This window comes from Curcuma longa, chromosome 14 (genome assembly GCF_044706935.1).
Source record: "Curcuma longa cultivar G26 ecotype Majalengka, Jawa Barat chromosome 14, ITB_CL_G26_1.1, whole genome shotgun sequence".
Lineage (NCBI taxonomy): Eukaryota > Viridiplantae > Streptophyta > Magnoliopsida > Zingiberales > Zingiberaceae > Curcuma > Curcuma longa.
Genome location: NC_133874.1, coordinates 7,309,188 through 7,328,990, shown reverse-complemented (window position 1 = coordinate 7,328,990; position 19,803 = coordinate 7,309,188). Strand labels below are relative to the sequence as shown.

Here is a 19,803-nt window from a genome sequence, read left to right as displayed (position 1 = left end):
CTCAAGATATTCAGAGCTGATGACAACTCTCTCACTTCTTGAATTACTTAGAGAAGTTTTAATTTTTCCTTTTTTGTGGATCAGTTTAGCACATGTCCTACTTGTGGATCTTATTCATGCAAAGCAATTATTGGCATCTTTTCTCAAGATATAATCTCTGAGCTTTCTTGTGACTCATGTATGGTTTATATGAGCTGTATCTTATTGACTAGGGTCTTTCAATAAGCCAAAAGACAACTCAGCAAGCAAATCCTGCAGCTTTCCTGTCTGCACCACACTGAACTCTCCACGTGATTACTTCAGTTGCCAACACAAATTTGGCATTTAATTAGTCTTCTATTACTTTGTAGCTGTATTTCTCTGACTGATGAAGAATTCAATGTTGGATCAAACTCTTGGCTCTTCCAGTGTTCATTGATATGAGCTGTGAGGTATCTCTTTCTTGCTGCTGCAGGAAGCAAACAAGAAAAAGATAAGCACAGTGAGCTGATACAACAAGAAGCTTTTATCAGTTATCAACCAGAAGAAAAAGCTTTCCTTGTGGATTAATTTCTATGCATGAAGAATGTTCTTTGTGTGCTGTGGTTACTTGAAAGTGACAAGAGAATCTTAAAAGAGAGAAGAAATTTGGTGCACAGTGAGTTAATAAGCTCTCATCAATTTGTCAAACAATCAAGTGTTCCTTGCAGATGAGTTTTCATGCATGAAACCCCTTTTTAATTTCTTTGTTTACTTCAAAGTGGCAAGAACATGTAAAAAAGTTAGAAAGTTTTGTGCTTTCTTTGGACAAAATGGAACAAGATCAGTAAGGAAAGGGAAAGTGTTCTCTTTTTTTTTCTCTCTCTTTTTCAGTTATTCAAAGACAAGTTAAATGGAGAAATTCCAAAATATTTTTTAGTCATTTTAAACTATTTTTTGAAGAATTCATACTAAGTAAACTAGTCAAACAAGCAAGAGAGTTTGGTCAAAATGTATATATATATATATATATCCATGTGAACCAATTAATTATGACAAGTTAGGTACTCAATCACTAAAAAACAAAAAGAAAAACAATTCATATCTCATGCATGCAAGGATAAATTTTTAATGATCCATTATTAATCATAGTTCTTCATATTTTGGTGCATGCCTCCATTAACATGCCAACATATCACATGTATAAAGTTGTCCTCACCCCTATGAAAGCATTATTTTTGTCCCTCTACAAGTTAAGTTTAATCAAATTAATTAGTTTATGAATTTTATTGTCCTTGGAGAAGTGACCATTTAATTTGTTTTATTTTTATTGTTACATTTTTTCTATTTTATGATTGTTCATAATATATTTTTTTAATTTTCTTTTCATAAATTATATCATTTTCATGACAATGAAAAGTATTACAAAATTTATTTTATAATAATATCATGTGGATGTTATTTATATTTATTTTTTTTCCTTATTTTAGATATTAGGAGATATGGTTTGCTGACCTGGATCAGAATAGATTGATGAGAATCTTAATTGAGATACGACAAATTGTCATTGATCACGTGAGGACCCATGTGCTTATGCGGCCATAATTATTTTCATAAAAATATTTTTATTAAAAAATATGTGAATATTGAGGCCAATTATTGCTTTGATTATTTCCTTTTTACACTTTTTTAATGAATTTATTATTCTAATTTGATCTATTTCTTTAACAAAATATGAAATCTCACCCTCCAGCGATCCTCATACGATCGACCTTAGCATCATTTGTAAAGAAATAAATCGGATAACTACAATTGACCACTACGGAAGGGCATTACCTCGACTTTGTCGAAATTCAACTTTTATCCACTTCAATAAATCTGTCTCATAATAACCAACCTAATCATACTCCAAGGGCTAATTTGATTTATTTCTATTCTTTAAAAGGCATGGTGCATCATCCCGCTCAACAATTAGATTCTCGACTAAAACATATATATACTTTATTTGATAAAAAAAATTATAAAAAATAATACGAAGTATCATTACTCAGATGGAGTCAGGAGACCCCATCTATTAGAGCGCCATATTTGTAGCCCATGACTTTCGTATTCATACAAAGAAGCATGACTTTAAGCATGATTTTCTATAGCGATGAGTCGATTGTAGAGGTCGACTGTTGGTGGTCTTCAATACAACACTTCCGAATATATTTGATGGATAAATCAGGAGTCGTTCACCTCCAAAAATAATCGAGTATATAAGACTCCCCATAACTTAGTATTCAAGTGAAATATAATTCTTTACAACGATAAACCAATGGTGGAGGTCGACTGCAACCAATGGTGGAGGTCGACTGTAGTGGTCTTCAACATGAGTACTTTTAGATGGGTGAACCAAAGAGAATCACTCAATAATTTTTTTATTAAAATACATAAATAAATAAAGATACTTATGAAATAAATTTTGATTTTAGATAATTAAATAATCTCAAATTAAGGTTTGGATTAGACCTAAATAAACCAAGTAAAACTAAGCTCAACTAATTAACACCAGATGATCCCCTGTACATCGCCAAACAGGCTTCTCAATATTCTGTCACTGCTGCAAAAGTTTGCGCTTGTTGCTCCACTTACAAACGAACGAATCGAGATCCCTGTCTGAAACCATGCAGTCGATCTCTCCGATAGATACGGATTTGATCACGTGTACGTGGCAGACTAGCTTGGATTCATCAGCTGATACATACAAGACAGACTACAGGAAAACAGTTAAATCCAATAAACTATTTTCGATTTAGTCCTTGTAATTTGAAAATTAAAATCCATGTGCTCAAATAATTTATTGCCGAAAGTGAGCTAGGGTGGTCCCTCCCACATAATTTATTGAATTCCAAAGGTTGATATTGAACACAATTTAATAATACGATGCGTCCATTTCAAAATAAAAAAATACATTTTTTATTTAAAGATGACAATTTCAACGGAGTATATATATTTTTTAACATGAAATGTTAAAAATAATTTATATTCTAGAATTTTAATTTTTTAGATTATATAAAAATAATTTAAAATTTTATGTGGTGGGATCTGAACATCTTCGCCCATCACATGGCCCACGCGCCACGTTGATTGTCCTCTCTATCCAGCACGTGCCGCGCTCGTGCGATCAATCATTCATCCCTACCGACACCGTCCACCAATTAAATCAACGGCAATAAATTATTTCGTCTCGCACTAGAAACCGCCCCTGGATTTCGACATAATTACACTGGTGCCCTCACGTGAACCATAGCAGTTTTTTTTTATATTTAATTAAACGTGATTTGGATGCACTAATTAATTATGATTATTATGGATCCACATTTCTTTTTTTTTTTGTTTTTATTTTTTAATGTTGTTGTCTCATTCATGGGATGGAACAACGTGAACGTTTTCTATCTTTATTAATGCATGAAATTAAAATAATGTGTAAAGTTTAAAATTTATAATAAATTTGTCAAAATTAATTCAGTAGTATTTATAATAAAAGTTAATATTATCTATAATTTAATTTAATAGTATTTCAAAATAATTTCCTAGTGTAATATACTTTAATCATGACCCTTATTGTAGATAAAAGGTCATGTTTAAGAACGATCCTAAACAACAACAAGAACTCAAAATAGAAAAAATGATTCAATTGGGAGAGCTCAAGGGAGTTTTACTCATTAGTGTTGTTGCCACGGAAGCAGTTTGAATCGATAGAGGAGAGAGGTGAATAGCAAAAACTTGCAATTTAAATTTCATTTTCTCTAATTAATGAGGGCACACATTACCCTAAACCCATGAGTTGCTACTCTAGGGCTAGGAAGTAAATGTCTACTATCTTGCCCCTGAGGCATAGCTGAGTTGGTTACGACGGAGCAGAGTTGCAGAAGATGGCAAGGGTTTGAATTTCGATGAAGCCTAGATAATATCCTCCTCCGTCATGGTCAACTGCAGCTTCTCAATTTACCTCCTCACAAATGGTCGTGGAGCCGATCGTGTGGGACCATTGGGGTGGTGGATTCCACATTTTTACAGAAAAAGTATGTCCACTATCTTCTCCTCTTCGGAAATGTGTCGAAGCTGGAAAAACCTTTTATAACCATGAAGTACAATAGTAAATAGTAAAGAATAGAAAAATCAATAAGTATTCGAGTGTGTTATTTTTGTTCTTAAGCTTCAGTCCTATTTATAGACTTCATCTCGATCTGATTGTTATATTGACGTGATATTTTTCGATCGCCCAGAAGTCATTGACGTGGGTTTAAGCTTTATCTTCTTTGACAACGGCTCGACAACAGCTCTAGATGACTCAACATCTTTGTCCGATCGCTTGAAAACTATTGACACGGTCGTTCTGATCCATTTAGACAATGAGTCTGAATGACTCAACAATAACTTTCGATCGTCTGAAAAATAATCAACCTTTATACAAATCATTTAGATATGAAAAATCATCCAAATGATTGGACATTAGGTTGCTCGAATCTAGTTCTAATTGCTTTGAGCAAACTTCCTTTCAGTTTCTCATCACTTAGATGCATCAAACCCTTCCGACTCACTCCTAATGCATCCTTTTTACTCTTCATACTTCGGATGCACCAACCTTTTGATTTCTTTTCCATGCTATCCATTCTTACTGACTTACGTCTTCTACTCATGCTTTTAAACCATCAAGTATTTATATGTTCTCCTAAATTCTTACCCACTTAAATATATATATTTAAATAATACAACAAAATTAAATTTAAATTTATTTAAAAATCCAAATATCACTTGAGATTCTAAGAATTAGAGAGAAAAATTAAAGGAAGCTTTAAGTAGTTGATGCTTAGAGAACTCTTTACATTTGGAGGATAGAACCCAAAGAACTCTAAATGATTACTTCCACGTGGATCAAACTTTTAGGAATTAGTTGACCATTGCGACGAAGGAGTTTGACCACTGAGTAGCGTGTGATGAGTTGGAATAGAGTCGTATAGATAAGTTTCATCATCCTTCTTTCTCACTAGGTGCATTCACATTCATGTTCATTTTATCACGTGCCGACAAAAGTCACATTTTTTTTATATTTATTATTTTTCCTCACATGTCATTTATATCATCCTTGTTTGTTCCACCTCACTCTCCTCTCGATATAAAACATATAAAATAAAAACATTATATTAACATAATGACTAATTAAAATCCTTTTTAATCTATTTTTTAAAATCAAATTATATAAAAGGAATTTAATTTATCTATTTTTTTAAATTTTATTTCCTTCCGAAAATAAAAAGAGGGAAATAATATTTTATTGTATTTAAAATTATTCCGACCCAAATTAAACTTCATGCTCTCGAAAATAATAATGATAATAATTTTTTAAAAATCACAATTATCACGCGGGCCATTAATTATTGTTCCAGATGGCTCTTTATTTATGGGGGAAAACTTTAATATTTATTTATTTAATTAATGCATTAGAAATTAACTCGAATTACAGGGGCATTTTCGTACTCTGTGGTCTTAAATACCACCGCGTTTCGCCTCCCTAGTGATCCGTGAGCCTTTATCGGATTCCGGGCCTCCAGAGAATCCGATATCGACTTCTCCGCCGCCGCCGCCTCCTCCTCTCTCTCTCGCTTTTCCGGCACCGGAACGGCGGTAGAAGCGTTGACTTTCTAGTTCGAGTTCTGTTTCCGGAAGAGAGCTTGAGAAAGTGAGCAAAGGCTTGGTTTTTAAGGAGGGAATAGGGAGAATGGAGTTCAAATGGTGGAGCGGACGGTTGTGGACGAACCTGCTCGTCTCGTTCGCGCTGGCCGCTGCGATGGCGGCGGCGGACCGAGGGTTTCGTCCCGCGGTTGTTGTGGGCGAGGCGGTCGAAGCCGAGGAGGTCGGGCTGTCTCATTACATGCTCAAGGTCGTAAATTTCTTGTGGCGATCGGATGGTTCCTCCTACCAGCACGTTTGGCCGGTAAAACAATTGCACTTTGAAGTTTTTGAGATTTCAAAAGTTTTTTTCAGGTCTCCTTTCTTCGATTCGATTAAAATTTCCTTTTCCGATTTTTTTTTTTCAATCTAAAGCCCATGGAATTTGGGTGGCAAATCGTGGTGGGAACCCTCATTGGATTCTTGGGATCTGCTTTTGGGAGCGTTGGAGGTGTTGGTGGCGGTGGGATTTACGTCCCCATGCTTACCCTTATCATCGGATTCGATCCGAAGTCTTCCACTGCTATATCAAAATGTAAGATCTGAAACTTCTACAAAATTCGAACTCACACACACATTTAAATGAGATCACAAATGAAAAAAGGGGAAACCTAAACAGATGGTTTCACTGGTAATCTTCAGTGCTAATAATTCAAAAGACACAACTTTGATCCACTTGCCTCCTTCCTTTAGAAGATGCACCTTTGTAGTTCTTCAGATTCTTCATTTGTCTCTCATTTATGCTTCTATTTGTTGTTTTGTTTTTATACCTAAACAGTTCTAATTTGGTGCAGGCATGATCATGGGTGCTGCAGGATCTACAGTTTGGTATAACCTGAAGCTGAGGCATCCAACTCTGGATATGCCGATTATCGATTATGATCTTGCTTTGCTTTTCCAGCCAATGCTCATGCTGGGCATCAGTATAGGAGTAGTATTTAATGTCGTTTTCGCCGATTGGATGGTCACAATTCTCCTTATTATCCTCTTCATTGGTAAATCGGCTGATCCCTTGTCAATTCTCCCACCGTGCCGAGTTTAGGGACTCATGTTTTATGATCGTTGTAATAGGAACATCGTCAAAGGCATTCTTAAGGGGTGTTGATACATGGAAGAAGGAGACCATCTCCAAGAAGGTGCATAGCTCACCTGGATTTTGAACTGTTTTAAGTCCTTATAGTTCAATTGCATTTTCTGATTTTCCTAAATCTTGTTTTGAATTGTAGGAGGCGGCGATGCGAAAGGAGGCGGATGGTGGGTTGAATTTTCATCTTTTTGTTAAGAATTCAAATGCTTAAGACTAACTAATCATTTATGTCAAGCAGGAAGAGATGAAGTGGAGTACAAGGCTCTACCGTCCGGCCCTGGGGCTGCCTCAAAGGCCTTGAGGACAGAGGTTAGCAAACTTAGTATTATTGTTCATCAGTTTTGTCGGCGGCAAACTATGTGATAAGGAACTAAGACAGGTATAACCTTTGCAGGTCCCAATCATGGAAAATGTGTGCTGGAAGGAGTTTGGCCTTCTTTGTTTTGTGTGGGTATCATTTCTCATTCTGCAAGTTCTGAAGGTGATCAATCTGGTCCAAGTCATCGATATACAATTTAACGATATAATACGAAATTCTGATGCAATTTGTCTTTTGTATCCTTCCAGCAATACTACACATCAACCTGTTCCCTGTGGTATTGGATTCTCAACTTTCTTCAGGTTCTTGTTCTATCAGCCATTGTTTACCTTTTGATTCAACTCGATAATTCATACCGACTTCACTTCTATAATCGCATCACTCCTGTAAAATTTTTGCAGATTCCTGTGGCTTTGGGGGTGTCGGGATATGAAGCTATTAGCTTGTACAAAGGAAGGAGAATAATTTCATCCAAGGGGGAGAATGGGTCGAACTTTACAGTTCTTCAGCTTGTATTCTACTGTTCGATTGGTGTTCTTGCCGGCGTAGTCGGAGGGCTTCTTGGTCTCGGAGGCGGGTTTATTCTAGGTCCTGTATTCTTGGAGCTCGGTGTTCCTCCTCAGGTATTCAAATCTCAGTAGTAACATAAATGCATAGAGTTCAAAAGAAGAATACAATTCACATGACTTACTAATGGATGTTTTTGGATAACATAGACAAGATTTGTTTACATCTCTTCGAGCACGAGCACGAGCTAATCGAACTTGTGTTTTTCAGGTCTCGAGTGCTACCGCAACCTTTGCAATGACATTTTCCTCATCGATGTCGGTCGTAGAATATTACCTCCTCAAGCGTTTCCCCATCCCATATGGTAAGAATTCCCTTCCAAATCCATATCTGAATTCATTGGCACAGCAGTTGGCACAACTAACCTTCCTGTTCTTTCTCTAAATCATGCAGCATTATACTTTGTGGCCATTTCTTTAGTCGCCGCCATCGTCGGCCAGCACATAGTCCGGCGATTGATCGAAATATTGGGGAGGGCATCGCTCATCATCTTCATCCTCGCATCCACCATCTTTATCAGCGCAATCTCGTTAGGTAAGAAACCACACGCCATGAATTCCTTCATTCATTCAGAACATATCGATGCTAAAACTAAAAAGGATGCAATTCCAATCCCTTTCGATGCTCAACACAGGTGGAGTTGGCATTTCAAACATGATTTATAAGATCCAGCAGCACGAGTACATGGGATTTGAGAATCTCTGCAAATACGAAGTGTAGCATCGAAGACCAAAACATGATGTCTGTCTTGGCACTGCTCCAAAAATTGAATTTTTATTGTTAAATCATGCTTTGAATTGCTTAATTTGTCTGGAGATGGTAAACGATGGGAAGAAGTTTTGAACTTTCTTGTTCTGTTCTGTAATATTGTCATCTGTTTTGTTCAGTCAGATCTTGCAGTAATGGCCTATTCATTCACACATCTGTTCGTAGAAATCCCTTCTTTTTCCTCTCCTTTTGTGTTTATCCCTTCAAGTAAACAGTAATATTTATTTATTTAGTATACATTGCTAAATTCATTTTCTAAAATGAAATTAAAAAATTAATATAGCATGAGTAAACGGGTTCGTTGTATTTATCCGGGTCAGAATCCGACCCGATACGACCAGTATATGGACGGAGGCCACTTCCTCGCGCGACGCCTTCGTCTTCTTCTTTCTTTCTCACAAGCAGCTACAGATCCGATCGCATCGGAGGAAGAAGCGACGGCGAAGGAGGAAGATTTTTCCCCCTTTAACCGAGGCTCCCAGGATTGATCTCGCTCGCTTACTCGCATTCTATTTCTGGTATGAAAAGCCCCATTTGATGTCGAAGGAGAAAGATTTAGGGCATTTGGTTGTCCTTGTTCGATGTTCATGAGAGTGTGAATCGATAGGAGCAAGTTTTCCCTAGTTTGAATGTGCTTTACGATCATTCACGAACCTTTTAAGATCTTTTTTTTGTTTCCTTTCGAATATTATACATTTGATGGTGGAATGTGTGTATGATTCGATTTTTCCCCCTTTAGCCGAGGAGCTTTTATCGGTTGGTTGAACGGGAAGAAGCAGTCTTTTGATCTTTTGGATTGATCTGTTGTAATGTTTCGACATACTGTAGCCCAATCACTCGATTCGCATTCTATTTCTGGTATGAAAAGCCCCATTTGATGTCGAAGGAGAAAAATTTAGGGCATTTGGTTGTCCTTGTTCAATGTTCATGAGAGTGTGAATCGATAGGAGCAAGTTTTCCCTAGTTTGAATGTGCTTTACGATCATTCACGAACCTTTTAAGATTTTTTTTTTGTTTCCTTTCAAACATTATACATTTGATGTTGGAATGTGTGTAGTATTCGATTTTTCCCCCTTTAACCGAGGAGCTTTGATTGGTTGGTTGAACAGGAAGAAGCAGTCTTTTGATCTTTTGGATTGATCTGTTGTAATGTTTCGACCTACTGTAGAATTGATGGTAAAAGTGAAGAATTTTAGATAATTAGGAGGAGGGAAATGGAAAAAAAATGAACTTCCTTGTAGTATTGAAGCCCTAAACCAAACAGGCGTCGAAGGTTCGAGATGGCGATGCCCCTCCAAGCTCCTGCCCTCCCTCTCTCCTCCTCCTCCCTTCTCCTCCCACGAGCCCTCGCGCCCCGTGGTCTCCGCCTCCGGCGACGGATCGCCGCGCTCCGCGCCAACGACGACGAGCTCCTCCACGCCATTACCTCGAGTGGCGGCGCTAGCCTTCCAGCCATCCGTTCCTATGATGCTGACCTCGCCAGCCTCACGCTCGTCGGAGCCGTCGGCTTCGAGCAGGCCGTCACGGCAGCTGCTGCGGACGGAGGTGGCGCCGCCGAAGAGCATCTCTCCAGTGGTTCAGCAACCATGGTCGTCGAGACCCTTTTTCCTGGCGGCGCCGATGAGCGCAGCACGGTTTCCACCAGGCTAGTTAGTTCTGATCTATCCTGATGTTTCGTGCTTTCTCTTTTTCCCCAGTGTGATAGAATTGTATGAACCGGGTGTTCGTTGTCTGGAAATTGCTCTTTTGATAGATTTTACCTGCTAAAAAGGTGAAGGAGAAGGCCAAGAAATTGCGCAGTAGTCTTGATGCTGATATTCTAGCTGGAAATACCACGAACATACTTGCAATGACATTCAGGCAAGTCACCTTACAGAAAGTCTGGAGCTACAAGCTCACATCCTTTTGTCCAGGGACGGAAAGGAATATGGAAGATCTTGCAAAGCCTAGAGAGGTTCTTAATATCAACCATATATTGTCTTTGTTTGCTTTAGTTTATGTTTTGGTCATTTATGTAAATGTGTCGGGGTTATTGGCTTATTTACAGGCTCCATTTCAATTCACTGTGAGCTCTTCAGATGTGAGGTTTCTTTCTGTGCTCGCTGAGACTATCTGTTCTTTTGCTCTCAATGAAACTGAAAGGAGGTGCTCTGTCAAGGTGGATAGTTCTCATCTGATGCCCGTGTTTAGTTGGTTACAGAAGCCCCATGGGAAGTGCTCGGCTGATTCTTCAATTTGCGTATATAAAATTGCTGAGCGTGAAATAGTAATGAATGCAATGAGCCAGGTGGATAAATTTAGCTTGATCAAGGGGATACGCTACACTGCTAGGAAACCAGGTTATAGTTGGTGGGTGACACCTAATTATTTGAGATTGGAGAAAGCTGGTGGTCCTGGATTGAGTTATTGGACAAATGAATTTGTTCCTGCCTATAGATTACAAATTAATGCTGATATTTTTAAGGATGCAAAGCTTGAAGGATGGCACAAGATTGCCAATAATAGGTGGGAAGTTCTTTTGACCCATTACCAAATGGTATATTGATACTTTCCTTTTTTTTCCTTCAATCATCTACTCCAATTAATTTGTACCACTGTTTATTTTATTTATTTGGATATACAAGTTTGATTTATGAGGAACTAGGAACTTGTCATTACTTGCTAAAGCAAAATTTCCATTCCAAACATTTACGAGGTGGTAAATGGTTTAATAGTTCAGATATACACATACATTACTGTTTCAAACTCAATTGGTTATCAGCTCTGCTTTTCTTTCTCCTTGAGTTTCAATTTCTTGCTAGTGAGCCATGTTTTTGTAAGTGAGGTAAGATTTTGTGTATTCCATTCGAATTTGAAGCTTTCATCCTACAGAAGTTTTGAAGCTAATAAATGACAATTGAGTGCAGGTGGAACTTGCAAATGTTCTCGACATGTACTATGAAGATCGATATATGCTCCCTGCCAAACAGCTTGTCTGCAGTTTACTGACTAAATCATCAAACGTCCAGATCAAAAAGGTGCCTTCTTGTTTTGCCATGTTAGTTTCCTAATCTATTTCTTTCATGTGCCGTTAACAGAAATTTGGCATCTTATCTACCACAAGTTGAGAAGTCAACTTGCTTGATATAAACACAGATAAACCACCTTCTGTTTTGCCTGTTACCTAGTTCCACTGGCACATATGCCATAGTTAAAGATGTAGTTAGGCCTAATTTTGCACCATCAAACCTGATTATTTGCAGGGTTCATCCTTGAAAAAATTGATTTTTGCATTAGCTGGAGCATGCGCTTTTATTGCCTTGAGTATTCTAGCTCAAGCACACTGGCAACATCTTCTAAAACTCAAAACATCAACAGAAAGGAACAATTCTGTTTCTTCAACTAATTTAGGTGACTACCACTGCCAGGATTATGGAACAACTGAGGTATGTTGACAGGCGTATGCATATTAGTTGTTCTTGGATATTTATTTGATTACATATCTGCGTTGGATAGGTAGGAAGTTTTGCGATATCAGTTATTGAAAATATTAAAGATGCGCTTGGTTGGCCTGGGGATGTACTTTTTGACGTGAGCATTGGTGCATGGACTGGTGTAGTTCCAAACTACTTGATGAACAACTATCAATTTCACCTTGATATTCATAATGGGCAAGATCATATCAGTAACTTCCATGATACTACTGCAAATCATGGAACAGAACCATACGGCAGCTTGGTTTCTCCTGAAACACAAAATGCAGAATGTTCTCATATTGAACAGTCTACCCACATGCATACTTCTGGAACGAACAATGTGGATTCCCATACTAACGCACAAGATATTGCTAGTTTCCAGGTGTGTTTCAGTTGAATCTTTTTTTTCATCAAAGGTCGAAAACAATCCATGGATCTTCATACACTTTTTGAGTGATCTTAGAATTTAGCAACTGTTCTGATGTATGTTTTATCTTCCAAAGAGCATAAAATTATGACAACTTTTTTTGTCCGATTATCAGACAACACGATCCGACCTTAATCACATGAAATATGCTGATTTTTTGCCATGCAGTTATTCATTCTCATGTAAATTTTCCAAGTTCATTAAAATGTTGATCTGGTAATTGTCTGGGGCTTCCATGTTTATGCTGCGCTCATATTTCTAATGGATTTTTACAATTTGATCTTTTATTTGTTCAAAATTGTTTTGGTATCAAGGCCAAGGGGAAGGTTTGATTTGATGCTTTTGCAGCCAATATGTAAAGTTGAACCTTTCCTGTGCCATCCAGGTTGTGTTGTCTGGAGATGGGAAAATAATTGGGTTTCAGCCTACAAACCGTGTGGCCGTCAATCAATGGGCATCCAATCCCTTGGCGAAAGCATTATATGGCGGACGGAAGTTGTCCCCAGGTAAACCCGACATTCCTTGTTTGCCTCTTTGTTTCATCACTCTTGCCTTTCACTACAATCTCTTCTTTTCACTCAAATACCCTGCGCAGGCCTTTTCGAACCAAGTCTGAAAATTCCCACTCCGCTAAAGGTTGTTCCACTCGAACTATTGATGTCAGCAAATCCTGAATCCTCTTTTGCATTGGCTAGACCTATCAGATAACCATGCAAGCAAGATTCAACCCTTCACCAGGCTTGTTTTTTTCATAACAACATTTTATTCATCCATACATTCATTCGATCTCTCTCTCTCTCTCTCTCTCTCTCTCTAACTGCAAGGTCTAAATTTCCTTTGAGCAGAAAACAAATCGACATTGCGAGTCGCAGATTGATGTTAGGAAACTTAACCAATGACAATGATAATTTGAGTAAAGAGGGTTGTCCAAGTGTTTGCAATACTTGAGGCTGTGGATACACAGTCATGGCATACCCAGATAGGCTTCATACTTTTTGCCATGAAGCATTATCCATTGGAATTTGTCAAAGTCTGGTCTTTAAGTTGAAGTTTGAGATCAGTAGCGTATGTTACTGTTCATCCAAAACAAATTTATTGGTTTTTAGTTGGAGTTTGAGATCAGTTCAGTGTTTCATACTGTTCATCAGAATACAAATTGTCATCATCATCGTATCATATTTGTCTGAGATCAGTGGTGTTTAATACTGTCCATCCAAAACAAATTGTTATTGGTTTTTTAGTTGGAGTTTGAGATCAGTTCAGTGTTTAATACTGTTCATCCAAAATACAAATTGTCACCATCATATCATATTTGTGCCAATTATGGATCTGACACAAAGTTTACCAGAAAATTTATTTTCATATCCCTTCCTTTCATGAGTATGCTCATGGAATCACTGATCAGGTCAATGTGATTCATTTGTTGTGTTTTGTTGTTTTTATCATTTCAATTGTTAATACAAAAAATGATTTCTAAACTATGAGTTTGCTATAATCATCATGCTTTTTCCATTGCATCATTAATTATCATATATATATAGAGTGTTGGATTTCAATAATTGAGCACTACATATTGAAATCAACATTAATTGCGGTGTTGGATTTCAAATATCAACTTATGTAAAAAACACGGTCGATTTCATGTTATTTATGAATAAATCGAGAAGTTACAGTTTGTCATTACGGGAGGGTATTATCTTGGCTTTGTTGAGATTTGATCCTTATCTATTTCAATAAGTCTGTCTCATAGTAATTAACTCATCCATATCAGGGGTGGATTTCAAATATCAACTTTAGTAAAAGTAAAATCTGTCATTCTAATGACCTCATACGATCGGTCCCATGATCATTTGTGAGAAGGTAAATCGATCATTATACACATGCATTTTAAGTTTATTTTTTTTAAATAAAGAGTTAAAATTATTGATATTTCTTAATACTTTTATTTACTAATTTGAACATAAAAAAGAAAAATAATAGTATTAGTAAATGAGTTTAAACAATATAAGTTTCAAATCTAATATAATTAGTGACTTTAAATTTAAAATTCCTTTAAAAACTGATATTGATTCAAAGCACATTTATTTTATTGTTTATCAAAATAAAGAAATATATATTTTTTCTAAAAATTATTTTACAAATTTATAAATGAAGAGAAAATTATATGAAAATATGTTGAATTAGTTTGAAAAAAAGACTCATATTATAAAATATATTGTGCTAAAAGATAAAAGTAAACGATAAGCTGGAGTGAAAATGATAATAGCAAAAGAAGAGGGGGTTAAATAACAATTGTAGAACCAAAGGGCCTTTACAGGAAAAGTTAAAAGTATGGGGTAAAATTGCAATTTGCTCGAGGGTTTATGATCTCTTCCGTTGTCTTCTCAATGCTCATGCTTTCTTGCGACCGCCAGGAGGGATATCGATGTCGCAAGCGCTTGATGCAGCCGCCGGAGCAACTGCGGTGGCGGTCGAAGCCCTCGATGTCGCTTTTAGGGAGCCATCAATGCGGGAAAGCGGGGAACTTGGGTTAGATTTTGAGGTAGGAGGGAGCTTTGTGGAGAAGACGGTACCGGAACCCGATGCGACTGGAGAGAAAAGGGAAGGTAGAGAAAAGTTATCCGGGTTTCGCTATTCAACGAAGGAAATACTGGAGATGAGGTCTCGGGGTGTAGCGGAGCAGCGGCGGCTGTGGGAAGAGGTGTACGGGGCCCTGGGGGAGGTTATTGCTCGTGATTACGATGGGCTCCGCGAAGTGAGTGGCCGGAAGCAAAAGCGTGGAGGGAAGAAGAAAGAAGCAAAGGCCTCCTTGTTTGTTGCTGGTATGTTCTCTTATGAAATCCTTAGAAGGTTTTACCTTTTCAGTTCTCTTGTATTTCAAATGACTGATCGAACATGAAGAGTCTCGTTTCCATCAGGAGTTAGTGAATTGTGTCCTTTCTATTAGTCCCTTCAGTGTCAATGCCCTATTACCTTTGTGTTCACCACAGGGAGGGCTCTGTTCCACGTAAAGTAAGGGCATCTCACTCATGACAATTCACAGTTCACAAACCTTCTTATATTATCATAATCAGGAAAGGGGAATGGTCATAAATGTGCATAGTGGATTAAGGGTATACATGCATGAATTCATTCTCTAACAAAATATCAGGTAAAAGTTAATTAACTTTTAGTTATCATTGATTATCAAACTTTATCATTGATAGTTAAGCTTTATGTAATCATCAATTATCAAATGTTGTGTTACCATCAAGTATAATCACTTGCATTAGGTGAACCCTATAGCTAAGACCATAAATTAGAAACGTATCATTTGATACATGAGCCAAATCCCCTAACTGCAACATGAAAATGAGTCGAAGCCCACTTAAGTGAATATAGCCAAAGCCTCATCACATACACTGTGAGCCTTTGCTCTAGATCACACAGCTTTCATAATAGTGTTCACTATTTTCACTTTTTATTAATTTTCTAAATTTTTACCATTATACCTTTCGTTTTAATCAAGTTTTGCTTTAATTCACTCACTTTCACTTGCATCAACACCGGTCCCAATTCTTAGATCGATGCATTCATATAGAGAATTAACCCAGCTGTTCTTCCGTCAATGTTGCGTTGCATTCCAATCCTTCTAGTGATGATGGGTTCATCCTCTATACAAACACATTGATCCAAGGATTAGGAACAGTACTTATACAACATGGTATAATTGTGCCATATGTTTCTTGGTCTATTTCTTGCTAACTAAAGGATTATCAGTGAAACCATCTAGTGCATGATCTTCAGTATGCAAGCCTCATCTGGAGGCACTGCTTGTATGGGTCACATTTAAGAAATTCATTGACTGTAAGAGTTTGAAGTACCTTTTCACTTGGAAGGAGCATTGGAGGAGATGGATTGATTTTTTTAAGGATTATAATTTCACCATTAGAACCCATCCTGGTAAAGCTAATATTTTGGTAGACATTCAGGAACCCTAGTGGGACGATAGCACACTTCATGCACTGCCAATCTTAACCTATTGTGCATGTTAGTATTCATTGTGTTGCCTATTTTGCCCTCCAACTTTGTAGGTGAGACTGATCATTGTAGTGGCTTGATTTGGTTGTACAAGTTATTAAAGTTCCTTAGATATATCCTAAGACCTATGTTGAAAATTAGATTTATCTTTTGTAATTGTTGTTTTACTTTTGTTTCCTTTACTACCAGTTTTTCAAAGTTAAGCCTGATTCTGTTTTCACAGGAATATACAATGCAATTAACAAGTGTTTCTTATTTCAAAAGATAAAATTTAGTAAATAAAGCCTGTCTATATTTCTGTATGTGTTTGTTGAATATGATAACATAAGATGGCCCATGAGTCATGAATTATTACCAGAGGGAGTGGTGTAATGCCCTTATGAGGAGTGGAATCCTTTTGTCGTGACAATTGCTAGTTGTCTTCCAAACTTAAAATTTGTCATGAGAACAGAGTGCATTTAGAATATGCTTTCATAAATGCCGATGAAATCAAATTAGTCATATTGGTGACACTTGCTATTGCTAACCTGATGTTAAATATCTGAATATTTGATATCTCTCTTTTGTGTGGCATATCATCTGAGTGGTGGTGATACTTGTATTTTTGGATATTGTGAAAATAATTTATGGTTTCTAACATACAGATGACAGTGCTGTTGTAAATACTTCTGAAAGTACTCACGTCTTAGATGTATCTGAAATCCTTGAAAATGATGCTAACGTGAGTAGCCAGAATGACCAAGCTGTAGGAGAGTGGTTTACTGAATTCGAAGGTGCCAAAAATGTAGATGACAGCAGTGATGATGAAATTGGAAGCATCCAGAAACCTGCTTTTTTAGTTGAAGGAGAACCAGATTTTGATTCTGGTCCACCGTTAGATGGTATGGAGTACCTGAGACGTGTCAAGTAATCATTTCTATCCTCCATATTATTATTGTTTCATACTCCAGTGACACTGTATGTATAAAAAATGCATATGTGAATATGTCTTCTTTAATAGTATTATTTGATTTTTTTATTGTTAACATTATTTGGATTAGATTTTAAATGAAGAAGTTAAATGGTTTATGATCTTAACTATCAAAGATCTTCTAAGTCATCTTCCATGTTTCTCTCCTATTTGGTTTTTATCCCTACCGCCCTTGCTCTTGTATCTTCCCTCCCTTCAAAGAAACATAGCCTTGATGTTTAGGAGATAAAATTGATTGTCAGTTACACTACTCGCATACAGTAATTTTTCATGATGTCTCCCAACAGATAGTGTGTTTGCATCTATTGGGTCGAAAAAATTGCAATTTTTCCTAGTTACACTACCTACTCATATGCCCCCATCTTGGTTTTATTTTGACCTAGTAAAATATTTATTATTCTCTTAACTCCTAGATTTCCATAGCGAGTCTAGGCTTCTCTACACAATTAACTTTTGTTCAGGTGAAGTTGAAACATAATGGAACATTTGGTTCATGAAATGAAATAAATGAACTGGTTTTGTTTGCTGTGCAATTCATTTTAAACTGTAAGAGCAATGATTGTCATTGCAAACCTTTAGTTCTTTGTTTGACATTACTTTTCACATTAGACTCAAAAGAGATGCACATCCTTTTTTTGACTTCCGATACAAGAATTTAGAAATAAATTGGTTGTTTGAACCTTTGTTATTCTGATATTTTCAGTGGCAGTTTAATTAGTAGGAGATATATCCTAACAAACTAGCTAACAGGTGGGAAGCTGCTCAAATTCCTAAAATTAAAGTGGCCAAGCTCGAATCAAGTAAACAAAGCAGCGAACGAACGCCATATATGCCCAAATTACCAGAGATTGAGAAGTGCCCTCCTAATTTGCTGCCATCAAAAATTTGGGAAGACGTATTCCTATCAGAATATTCTGAGTTAAAACAGGTAAATTCCATGATTGTTATTCTTTGTTGATTACAATTAGTAGTGACTAAACATGTAATATGCTCAGTATAATTCATCGAGAAATCTCAGAGCAAATCATTATTCTTTTGTATGATGAGAATGCTTACAAGAATTGTCTTTCGAATGATTGTATATGTTAATTCTAAACACTGAAGCATATAAATATGCCTGTTTTAACCATTAAGAAATTATGTTAATTACTAGGGTTTTGCTTAGATAAAAGTGAACAAAGGTTCTAGCAGTTAAACAATTTTACATATGTTGCTCAGCCGAAAAGTTGTGCAGTGTTTATGATCAGAATCACTGAAGCATTGTCTCGACTTAAGATAACCGTAGGCAAGAGATTCCCTTGATTAAGCATTAAATTAGCGATACCATACTTGACCAGCATTCTTATGTTGCCAAGAACATCATCTGTCTTCCATTGGATTCTCTAAGATGCACTCGATTGGTGAGTTCATAGATAGTCATGGTGCTTAAAGACAATCCTGAGCTAATGCTTTTTCTGATACATATTGTAGTTGCTTAAAATATATCGTCACTCTTAACCATCATTGCTGTCAACTGTGCCAGGCTTTCTCGCAACTAGAAGATTCCTGCAACCAACTTCCCGCGAGAAACCAAGACGAAAACTCTCGCAGTGATCCTGACTGTATGGATAAGCCAAAGAGTTCTCCAACAGCATCGTTCTTGCTCAGCATGGACCCTGTTTCTCGAGCATCCAAACTGCGGAACCGCATAAGCTTGCTTGAGAGTGCAAGTGAGCTATCGCGGGACGAGTGCCTGTGGCTGTTTGCCCTTTCTGTGGCAGTTGACACTCCTCTCGACGCGGACATGTGTGCTTCCATGAGGTGCCTGTTGCGCAAGTGCTCAAGCTTTCTTGCTAGGAAAGCTGAGCCAGACGATGAGACCGCAATGCTGAACATACTCATCGCAATCGCAGGGAAATACTTTCGGCAATCTGAGAACTAGAGGATGTGCACCTGCTTGTGATATTAAGATTTCTGAACTGTTTGAACATTTGGTTTAGCAAAACTTCAAATTTGTAACCATCATAGCATCTTGAAATGTTTGTCTAGCAGACTAAGAGAGAGCATGATCTTCTCCTATTGGAAGTATTTTGTTGTTAACTGCCTTTAAAAGTTATAGCAAATCTGGATATCTTTGTAGTCACCTTAAAGAGTTGGGATATATCACTTACAATATGTAGCAAAGAAGAGAGATTATGATGCAATGGTAAGATGTTAATCAGATATTTATGGATTGATTTTTAATTATGATGTATTGTAGATTAATTTTTTTTATGGAAAGATAATTTTAAAATATTGATTGTGGAATGATGTGTTGTTCATACTTTTCGATTTATTAGATAATCAATGTAAAATTATAACTTTTTACCTTTCAAATTCTCACCTTGTCCCATGTCACGTGCCTGTCACATGCAGGGCGTGTCACGTGCCTGTCACATGCGGGATGTCAAGTAAAGTCTTAATGGTGAAGGTGAAGGTGTTTTATAATATTTTAAAATTATGGAGGGTAAAAACGTCATATTCTAAAATATAAAAGCC

The 19,803-nt window shown here is 37.0% G+C and overlaps 3 protein-coding genes across 3 annotated transcripts; all 3 read left to right on the top strand.

Moving 5' to 3' along the window:
- The first annotated feature begins 5,536 nt into the window (after window positions 1–5,536).
- LOC141844980 (sulfite exporter TauE/SafE family protein 3-like) lies at window positions 5,537–8,566 on the top strand. Its single transcript, XM_074732972.1, has 12 exons — window positions 5,537–5,938; window positions 6,049–6,208; window positions 6,468–6,668; window positions 6,745–6,809; window positions 6,900–6,927; window positions 6,999–7,069; window positions 7,155–7,241; window positions 7,328–7,381; window positions 7,481–7,702; window positions 7,857–7,950; window positions 8,040–8,180; window positions 8,281–8,566. Exons 1-12 carry the CDS (start codon window positions 5,723–5,725, stop codon window positions 8,364–8,366), a joined length of 1,425 nt encoding a protein of 474 aa, XP_074589073.1. The 5' UTR covers window positions 5,537–5,722; the 3' UTR covers window positions 8,367–8,566.
- Window positions 8,567–9,664: 1,098 nt separating this feature from the next.
- LOC141845274 (uncharacterized) lies at window positions 9,665–13,034 on the top strand. The gene is made up of 8 exons (XM_074733337.1): window positions 9,665–10,063; window positions 10,168–10,368; window positions 10,462–10,950; window positions 11,321–11,431; window positions 11,657–11,839; window positions 11,910–12,251; window positions 12,682–12,802; window positions 12,892–13,034. Exons 1-8 carry the CDS (start codon window positions 9,695–9,697, stop codon window positions 13,002–13,004), a joined length of 1,929 nt encoding a protein of 642 aa, XP_074589438.1. The 5' UTR covers window positions 9,665–9,694; the 3' UTR covers window positions 13,005–13,034.
- Window positions 13,035–14,713: 1,679 nt separating this feature from the next.
- On the top strand, window positions 14,714–19,365 carry LOC141845460 (uncharacterized). The gene is made up of 4 exons (XM_074733510.1): window positions 14,714–15,118; window positions 16,961–17,222; window positions 18,037–18,214; window positions 18,809–19,365. Exons 1-4 carry the CDS (start codon window positions 14,722–14,724, stop codon window positions 19,205–19,207), a joined length of 1,236 nt encoding a protein of 411 aa, XP_074589611.1. The 5' UTR covers window positions 14,714–14,721; the 3' UTR covers window positions 19,208–19,365.
- The last annotated feature ends 438 nt before the right edge of the window (window positions 19,366–19,803 follow it).